Below are 10,934 nucleotides of genomic sequence, written 5' to 3' on the forward strand. Positions count from 1 at the left end.
TTGTGGGTCGCCCTTGAATTGGGGTTCCTATTTCCATCATCCCTATCATGTATGGTGGTGTGATAAATAAACCTCAGGAGAAGATACATTGTTTACTTTGATTGCGAGAAGTAAATGAAAATAGGTCCAAATAGTCTGGTTAGGCTTTCCATAGCATTGAGACAATACACTTCTTTTGTTCTAGTCTTGACCCCCATGGTTATTGTATTTTTTTTTCTCTATTGTTCTCGTGGTAACTTCCTTTGCCATGGTTGTGCATTTGTTGATTTTGACTAGCATAATTAGTTGATATAGCATATTCATTTTGTTGCTTATTTTTTTCAGTGAGTTGAAGATAAGATTTATGAGGTTAAAGCAATCCATGTAATCTTTTAAGAGTGGTAAGGTCTACCCACGTGGTAATAGATATCCTAATGACAAAATAAGATGATTGTAATCATAGCATGACTTGTAGAATCTAACTACCATAAAAAATAAGCTCCTTTGTAAGGGCCAATTGTTGTGAAATGGTCTCACCCTTTTGAAGATATTCATCAATGAAGTGTATTCCCTTCTTTAGAGATTGGAGATGCCCCTTCAATTGCATAACTCTATATATGAAAGAGGAAAGCTTATTCTAGCCATAAGTTTAAAATTGGTTAGATAGTAGTGGCATGACTTGCTTTACATGCCAATTCTTTGGTTCATGTCCAAGATAGTACACTATCAATTATTATGTCCTTTGCTGCTTTTCAGTGGCTACCTAGCTACCTATTCCCTCCCTTAGTTTTGGTTGTGACATGAAAACATATTGATGTATAAATAAAGAAAAAACACATGATAAGAAAAAATAATGATGTCTTATTCACTAAATGTTATGTACTTTTTCCCAAAGACCTCCATATGCATTGAAAAAGGGAATGCCAAGAAGATAACTTGTCTCTTTTGCAAAGATCTCCTCTACTCCATTTGTTGGCCTTAGCATGTCAAGAAAACTAAAGGTTGAACAAAATTTCAATTGGAATGAGAGTGTTTATCTCAAAATAGTCCTCTCTTAGAAATGCTAAACAAGAAACCCAATTTTCCTTTTTCATTTTGTTTTTTTTTTTCCTCAGGACAAAATGTAGTTCTCCTTTTATAGAGATAATTCTCTTGTAAATGAAACGATTCTAAGGAGTAGACATGATTGCTAGATTTACACTGACGAATGACGAATAGTCCCAGAACAATGCACTAATTAGACCGGTTCACCTATGAGAGAATCCAAGTGGTTTTAGAAATTGATGGCAATGGTGTATGGCTCTTCTATTATGAAGTTAAGTAGTGATTTTTGTGATGGAGAATGCAGACTCACAACTGCAGTTTCTGAATTAGGTACTACATTTTAAATGTGTGGATGACCTTCTAATTCTTAGAACTGCCACACATAAAGGTTTTCTGACCTACCTTTATTTTTTTGGTTAACTAGAGTAAAAATTTTCACTTATAACAAAAAATGCACCTATTGTCTATTTGTTTATTTATGATTTTTCCTTTTGTAGTTTTTGTTGGAAATTGTTAACTCTTCAATGAAGACGATAGTTTGACTACCCATTGGAAAGTAGATAATAGCAATATCATAAAACTTGATATCCATAGATATTGATTTGCATTTGTTAAGATCTCTTTACCATTGCATTATGTTAAGAAGGATATCTAAGAGATATTTTCTCACAATTTTTTAATCGCTTGCAAGTGTTTTTGGATCTTTATCTCTATTTTTTTTCCTTAGCATCTTGAATAATATGTAACTGGTCACAGTTATTATTATGTATCCATAATGGTCGAAGAACGTTTATACATGAATCCTATCATGGTAGGATTCATGGTATCATAGCTCAACTAACAATCTCAGGTTGGTGCACTTTTTGCTACCATGGTAGAGGCTCAAGGAAATATAGCTTATAATTTCATCCAACTGCTTGAAAAACAACAACAATGCCCAAAATCATGGTACATTAAAAATAACTACTATTCTTCTAAATGACACCAACTACTTAAGTTGGGCCAAAGCTGTTTACCAATTCTTCAGTGGGCAGTCAAAGGTTGGCCAGATCAATCTTAATCTATTCTTATATCAAGGGACAACAAAAAGAATGTGGGATACATTGAAGGAAATGTATAGTGAGTAGAATATTCTACACCCTAGTGTATCAATCGCAACTTCACATTTCAAATTTGAAAAAGAACAATAGCAAACACACCTTTACTTGAATCAGTCGTATAGTCACTATGATGAGCTCCTATAGTATCGACAGCCAGCCTAGACCCAGATGCCTATAAATAATATTTTTAAAAGAACAAGATGTCTTAAAGTTCCTATTATACTCAGGATTAAATATGAAAGTCTCCGAACTCAAATTCTTATGTCGCATCTACTACCAAATTTCAATTAATTGTGCCAAACTATTCAAAGAGAGGATGTTCGTAGCAAAGTTATGAACATTATGTCCGAGATTGAGCCTAATGATAATAATGAAGGCAAATAGTGTGTTTCACTCGTACTAAACATAATGCCTATAGGATGGAGTCTAAGAACTAATGAGTAAGAATATACCCACAAAATTGCAGTAAGTTGAGGTGTTCAAGCTACATAAAAAACAGCCCATATCTAGGTGGTGTTGTGACCTTGTTGACAAGCTTGTCAAGGGGAAGACGTTCTCTTCAAGGGAAGGAGGCCTTATAAACTTTGTCATCAAAGACAATTTAGAGAAGTTCTCCAAGTGATTTTCTACAACTAAACTCATCTGCAATCAATCAGTTGGTGCATCCATTGAAGGTAATAATTTCTCTCTTTGCTAAACAAAAAAGTTCTATTTGGTCATCTATTCTGGAGCCACTGACCACATGATCAATGACCATCTCAAGCTAGCCAACTTATATAGAAAAACTAAGAAACTAGTGTTCACTTGGAACCAAGGAGAATTTGTTTTTGAAAAATAGCAAGAAGTCTAGTGTTTTTATGTGCTGAAACTTTCCACTAGCTTGATGTCGATTAGCAAGGTTAACAAGGCTTATAATTGTGTGAATATTTTCTCTTCAAAAAATGTGATTATTTAGGATTTGTAAACAAAGAAAGTGACTAGTAGGGGACGAGAGCAAGATGGGATATATGATGGAGCATCACACTATCGGTTTCTTTGCTCAAATAAATCAAGAGAATAAAGTTAGAATGTTGCATAGGTGTCCTAGGCTTAGTCACATTTCATATATGAGTTTGAAGATGTTGGTTCCTAACCTCACTATTGGAAAACATTCTTGTGATGTATGCAAACACTCAAAGTCCACCAAGTTGCCGTTTCAGATCTCCGTTGAAGGATCCACCGAATTACTTGAGTTGGTGCATTTTGATGTCTGGGGCTAGCTGCAATAAGTCATATATGGGAAATAGGTGCTATGTAACATTTATTGAGAAAAAAACTTGCATGTCATGAATTTTCTTAGAAATAAAAGTGACAGTTTTCAAAGTAGTTGAAAAATTTTCCAATATGATGTGGACTCAACATGAGTTCAAAATTAAAAAACTTAGGTTTGATAATGAAGAGAACATGTGTGATCTCTTTTATAGTTTCATGATGAAGAAGGGTATACAGTTCCAATATACCTATGTCAGATTCTATCACAAAAATGGAGTTGTGGGAAGGAAAAATCAATTACTCAATATTGCTTGATCCTTCATGATACACATGAAGGTTTCCCAAAATTTGTTGGCCTGATGCTATACAAATGAGCAGTTATATTGCCAATAAAATAATAAATTCAAGTGTTGAAAATCAAGTTCCTAGGAAACCATTTCATCGAAGGTTCATATCAACATGACACTCCAAAGTTTTTGGATTCATTTGGCATTCAAGAAAAAGTTCGAAATGAGCTTGAAAAGAGAGCACTGAAATGCTTTTTTTTTTATAGTCTAGCAAATAAAAGGATATAAATTTTATGAACCAGTTTTAGAAAAATTTTGTGACTTGGAACAGTAAATCTTTTGAACATGAATCTTCTTTTCAGGATCCAAGTTGAGAGAGGCTCATGAAAAACTAAAATAATCAGGGGTAGGGGGGGGGCGCCTAGGCCATGGCCCCACCCTAACTAACTTTTTTTAAAAAAATTTACATTAGAAAAATAAAAAATTGTTAATTGTGCAATGTATTTTTTTGATTTGGGTTCAGTTTGGCCAGTTTGGCCCTACCCAGATCTGAGGTTGAACTATTTGGCCGGCCCCAGAACAAAATCGTAGCTCCGCTCTTGAAAATAATGATGTCGCTCTTCCTTTAGTAAATGTTTTTGTGGTTTTTATCCTTAATAGCTACCATCATACCACAAAAAGCAACATGTTGAATGTGAAATACATGACCAAATCAGCCTCCATGCAATTTAAACAAGACCTTGAATCCCAACCACAAACTCAAATGACAAAAACCAGTCCAAGAAAATGAGCAACCCCTTTGTCCGTCAACTCGTTCCACTAGACCACCATCTGAACTTAGTGATTTCTACATGTACCTAGCATCTAGTCACAACCAATCTATAGCTAAATACCTCATCTTCGTAACCATTTCTAAACCTTATAGGTCCTATATTCTAAACACATACACTCACCAATAATCCAAAACCTATGAAGAAGCAAATAAACATCCACAATGAAGGGAGGCTATGAAGGAAGGAAGAACTTTCAGTATTAGAGAAAAATCAAACTTGAGATATGGTTCCACTACCAAGAGGAAAGAAAGCTGTTGGGTGCAAATGAATGTAAAAAATAAAATAGCAAAGTGATGGCACTATTGAACGAGGCCCATGTAATAGAAAAATGTTTCATAAAAACTGAAAGGGTGAATTATCATGAAACCTTTGCAACAGTTGTTAAGAGGAACACAGTTAGAAGTGTCATATCTATGGCACCCAACTGGAGGTGGAATTTGGTACAAGTTGATGTAAAGATTGCTTTCATACATGAAAAGCTTGGAAGCACATCAAGGAATGGTTACTGACAAATGATATATATATGTAGATTAAAATAGGTCTTGTATAGATAGAAAAGTTTCCCAATGCATGGTCTTCTCGTCTCAGTGATACCTTGATAGGATTGGTCTTAACTGAAGTATAACATATTACACTATATTTAATTGTATTTGGGCTTTAAAAGTCACTATTTTGCTTATCTATGTAGATGACATCATTATGATAGGAGATGATGAGGAGGAGTTCATGCCTGGCGTGAAGACTTATCTGAACAAGCTTTTTAAAATTAAAGATCCTGGAAGGGTGAGGTACTTTTTGGGGGTTGAGATGGTTGACATAGTTCAAGAAGTCTTCATATCAGAGAAAGTATGTTCACGCAATACTTGGGTGCCAAAGATGTAGCCACTCTACTTGAATGAAATTGCAAGTTAAGGAAGGATGAAAGAATAAAAGTTGAAAACAAATAAAGTTTTTATAAGGTAATTAATTAATATCATTAAACGAAATATAGATTAATCACAATTAAAGGATTTAAATCCATTTCATTACATTGGTGTGATTATAAACATTCAATTATAGTTTTATATGAGCGATTACAAGTCAATCTTATTGAATGAAATATAGTTATGCATATGAAGGACACTAAACACTTCAAATTATCCACTATGGCCAAATGACCATTTTACCCCTTATAATGTGATTTTAAACCTAGGACATCCAGAAACATTTCAAATATAGGGGCAGTCCATTTGAATTTTGGCTAAAACTAACCTATTTAGGCACATAATGTAGGATCCAAGAAATTTAGAGCCTGTTAAGTTTTATGTAGCCGAATTTCCATTTTTCCTTTTGACCCCTGAACCACATAAAACATCCATAACTATAAAGATTGCTCACATAGTCAACATTACAGGTCAATCCATGCATAAGCCAAGGTAGATCTATACATGTTGAAGCTGCACACACAATTCTAAGGTACCTTAAAGGATCACTAAGGAAGGGCATTTTCATGAAACATGATCAGCCTATTGAAGTGATTGATTACTTAGCTGCACATTGGATTGGTGACCCAGCGACAAAAGATCCCTATCCCGGTATTGGCAGTTTGTTGTAGCTCGGTGTAGTGCCAAAGTTGCATATAAAGCTATGGAAGCATGTAGCTGTGAACTAGTATGGGTGAAGGCCCTATCAAAAGTCCTGAACATTGAAATAGAAGAGTCAATGAAGCTGATGTGCGATAATACAACAGGTATATATATTGGAGCAAATCAAATATATCATGAGCAAATAAAACATATTGAGTTTGATGGTCATTTCATTTGGAAAATAAGTCAAGATGAAACCATTCAAACGACATATGTTAAGGGCGAGCATCAATTGGCTCATATATTTACTAAGTCACTTGGAAATGAATGGCACACATATATAACTAATAAGTTGGGGCATATTGTTATCTACACACTAACTTGAGGGGGAGATTATTGGAGCTTTCCAACAGAGGAGTTGTTGATTGCATCCGTTATGGGATCTCTTTACCACTGCGTTATTCTGGGAAAGAGATCTAGGAAATATTTCCCCATTGTTTTTGGATCCATCACAATCTCTTTGGATCTTTATCTCTATTTTTTATCCTTTCCATGTACCCTTGATGGTCAAATAATGAATCTATTTGTTTCCTATGCTCTCATGGATTTAGGCTACAATGACAAACCACGTAACTCATGTGTGCAATGTTTATTTATGATTCCTTATGTCTTTTAAGTTTACGAATTCTATCAGATGCTACATGTATCATTTTTAGTAAACAAGGCATTTCGTTATCTGAAATAAATTTCAAGTAAAACTTTCACCTACATGGTGGGTGAAATATTCAAGAGAAATAATCGTACTTTCATGATTGACTTCTCCCGGAAATTTCAATTGAACCAATATTGCAAGCAATTTCACTTTGATCTGTACAATGATATGTACCGCTGGGTGAAACTTTCACCTGTAGAGTGAACACTGGTTAAATGATAGGGAATTTTAGGTAATATAAGGACAATGCATTTTGGTATAAATTTATAATCTCTATACCAAAAATTTAGATAAGATTTTTCAACCAGCTTCTTAATATTTTAATGAAGTCAAACTGAACACTTCATAAACAATGCATTAGCGGGGTTTCTTCAGAAGGCAGTTGACTAATAGAAATCTTGACCACAGAAGCAGCGATGTGCTTTTTCTTATTCCTGTCACGTCCAAACTGCCATCATGATTCTTAATTGTATGGAGAAAAATTAAAATTTTTACTAAAAACTACACAAAAAGTCATGCAACCCCTCTCCGACATTGGACAGCAGTTGATGGCGGGAAATATTTTGCCAAAACATGCATAAAGATTGAAGGATTAACGAAAACATGCTTAATGTTTGAATTTCTTAGTCACTCACTTCAATTATGGTGTATATCCCCAACACAAGAAAGCCATTAAAGGAATTTTTTTGTGCTCTATTATACCTATTTATCTTAAACATTCCCAATTGTTGGGCCTCACGTTAGTACAATTTGTAAATTTGAGCTTATCTGGCTCACAAGTATGACCAACTTTCGCCAAAGAGGGGAGGGCGCCTAACAATATTTACTTCCATTTGGCATATGTGCTAATTTCATTTGACTATCTAACATTTGCGCAGGCCAGAGCCTGGGCCTTAAGATTGGGTGTGCTGGCCCAATAAATTACGTTTAATATTATTATGTATAAAATTATATACATTTTGTTATAATTAATTATATTTATACATTATTTTATATTAAAAAATATATTTTTAATTCTAACTGAGCTGAAACCGGGCTGCCGTCTGTGGTCCGGTGTGAGCCCGACTCCTTATTCGGATGGGCCAAGCTAGGTTGGGCAAGCTTATCGGTCTGATCCTCCTTCAAGTTGGCAAAATTTATGAGTCGCACGTAACCCAAAAAAAATTGAAACATTTGTCGATGAAATTAAGAACTTTATAGATTTCACACCAAAACCTATTTACCCAATGTCTATAAAATATGCAAACATGGCATTAAACTCCTGGCTTGACAAGAAATCTCCAAGCTTTCATGATTGAGATGAAACGTAAAGAATTTTTCTCACTAATTTCTGAAAAGGGAAATTTGTGCACTAACTGCACCACAAAAACGACAAAACCAAAGATGAAAAAAAATCAAATAATATATCAACAACCTGAGGTATGGGCTCAGCTACCTAGTTTTGTAGAAATGCCATCTAAGACTAGGAGACATGAGATACTACAAAGACTTAACTATTTACTAGCAAAAAAATCAAGGTTCATTGGTAAGCTTGTCGGTGCACCATCTGCCGACGATTAATTGGTGGCTTCAAAAGTAATATAAAGATTGATTTGGCCACATTACATAATGGTGCCATGATATGATAATGTAAGAAAAAGCATGTTGGGCATCTTAACAGACTCTTGTTCACATGGTTGATTCTCTCTCTCTCTCTCTCTCTCTCCTCTCCCCTCCCCCCCCCTCTCTCTCTCTCACACACACACACACACACACACGAAAACATGTCAGGCCCTTATCATTCTGTCTAGAAAACCCTCCATAGTCCTATTTATTTCTCCCTTCCGTTGCATTCGTTAGATTTTTTGGACAAATTGGCTTTCCCTACTTACAAGCGCATTTTTGTTCACAGGAGTGACTCTCTCTCTCTCTCTCTCTCTCTGCCAAGTGCCAAAACTTGATTTTGGAAATGGTGGCAGAAAATCAGCCTGGTGATCTAAAGAACGTAAACAAAGGAGCTTGGACTGCTGAAGAAGATGAGAAGTTGTCTCTGTATATTAAAACTCATGGACAGACGAGATGGAGATTGGTCCCTTCCAAAGCAGGTTCTGTTTTACTTATGATCTTCATAGCATCTCTGTTTCTTGCGGTACCTTAGGAAACTTGAAAGTAACAAAGCATTTACCGTTTCTTTCTTGCTTTGAAAGAAGAAGACTTTACTATTTTCTCGTTTGGACATTCTTCTGCAAAACGTTGATTTGCTTCAAACCTCGATTGCTCAAACAGTTTTGTTTAGTGCTCATCCATTAATCCTCAAAGAGAAGCTACCGCGCTTTTGTTTCTACCTTCAGCATCAGACAATCGAGGAGTCGGAGTATTGGGAATTTGGGACCAAGAAACTTTGTAGCTCTTCACCTTTTTATACGCTAATCCTTACGATCTCACAGCCGCCTTGCGCTTGTGTAGGGCTTAACCGATGCGGGAGGAGCTGTAGACTGAGATGGCTGAATTATTTGAGACCCAACATCAAAAGAGGGAACATCTCGGCTCAAGAAGAGGATCTTATAGTCAGACTTCATAAACTTCTGGGTAACAGGTCTAATTCATGCCTGCCAACAATTTCCTTTTCCTGTTTACATTCTTTCTCTTTGTTGATAAAAGCTACTTTCAACTTCCTCGGGTTCCAACTTAGCATCAAGTAAAAGGACGTCAAGGAAAATGGAAAAGATAAACCAACTAAAGATTTATCTATTTTTCATTCTTCAGGTGGTCTCTAATTGCAGGAAGGCTCCCCGGCCGCACCGACAACGAAATAAAGAACTACTGGAATACTCATTTGTGCAAGAAACTAAAATTACAGCAACATCGACCGGCGGGAACGCTCATTACTACCAGGGATTCAAGTGCCGAGCCTGAAAAGGCGACTGCCTCGGGAAAGAAGCACACCACTACTGCCGCAACTGAAACGCCTTACGTACCATCTGACAATATGACTGCTGCCGGTGATCAGGAGTTCAACGTGGACCAGCCTTTCAATTGCTCTTGTGTTTTAAGCACTGGCATAGGTAAGCCAGTGGAAGACGTGAAGAAAGAGAGGGAAAAAGATTGTGATGGTGGCAGCGACAAGATCACAGAACTACAAGCGTATGACGAGTTCGGGTTTTGCCTATTTCAGGGTGCTGATCAGAATCCCTTCGGCTTCCAGTGGTTGACAGAGGACTTAGACTATAACAAGTATTGGGAGATTCCGATGGGTACTAATTCCAGTATTTGGCGAGATGGCCAGGTGAATCATGAGCTCAACACCAATCACCTTGAAAAATAATTGAGACTTCATGTTTCGTTACTGCACATGACCCGTGACTCTCCCTCAGTTTGATCTTCTCCTCTTTTTTTCCTTTGTCGTTGCCCTCCTCAGTTTGATCCTTTCCTCTTTGTTTTTTGTGGATACCAGTATCTCCTCCCTCTGTCTATGTCTCTGTCTCTCTCTTTCTCTCTCTTTCTCTCTCACTCGGTAACGGCTCTGGAAACGAGACAAATTGAATCCTCGGGGCAGAAACGTCACTTCCATTTGCGGTTATGTTGGGGATGCGTTTAGCTCAGATAGATAAATTTATGCAATGAAGGCTGATTTTTTTCTTTGTCGAGGAAAGGAGGGGAGGCAATGTTGGGGTCAGACTAGTGGCGCAGCCGAGATTTTTTGGCAAAAGGGCACTTGGGTCACCGGTCCAAGTTTGGTGTGTAATTTTTGAATTATCATGTTGTAATCTTAAGTTTTTCAATAAAAAATTTAATGAGTTGGTGCGAGCAGATGGCCAATAAACATCATTTCGCAGAAATATGAGCAATCATCTCATTTGAGATCCAACACTTCAACCTTACACACAATGAAAGACAAATAGTGACAATGTGATACGGTCCACCAATGAACACTAATAGACAGAAAAGCTGTGCAAAGAGCATCAGACCAATATTTGTTTGGTACGTTAATAGAGGTGATAAGGGCCCTGGTGACTTTCAACAGAGGATGATTTTCCTTTCTCTCAGCAACTTCATTTTGTTGGGGGTTTAGAGACAAGACGTTCGTGAGGGAGCAGACATGTTTGGTTGAGGGGCAGTCACCATATATTTTAAGGGAGATTTTATATATAAATATGTAAAAGTTTAGGGCTAACCAATATGTA

General features: G+C 36.5%; 1 protein-coding gene across 1 annotated transcript; it reads left to right on the forward strand.

Annotated features, from left to right (window-relative positions):
- Positions 1-8,494: 8,494 nt before the first annotated feature.
- Positions 8,495-10,557, forward strand: LOC116263260 (transcription factor MYB23-like). The gene is made up of 3 exons (XM_031642922.2): positions 8,495-8,855; positions 9,217-9,346; positions 9,517-10,557. The coding sequence occupies exons 1-3, from the start codon at positions 8,720-8,722 to the stop codon at positions 10,073-10,075; spliced, it is 825 nt and encodes a 274-aa protein (XP_031498782.1). The 5' UTR covers positions 8,495-8,719; the 3' UTR covers positions 10,076-10,557.
- Positions 10,558-10,934: the final 377 nt, after the last annotated feature.

The sequence above is a fragment of the Nymphaea colorata genome, chromosome 10, assembly GCF_008831285.2.
Source record: "Nymphaea colorata isolate Beijing-Zhang1983 chromosome 10, ASM883128v2, whole genome shotgun sequence".
Classification (NCBI taxonomy): Eukaryota; Viridiplantae; Streptophyta; class Magnoliopsida; order Nymphaeales; family Nymphaeaceae; genus Nymphaea; species Nymphaea colorata.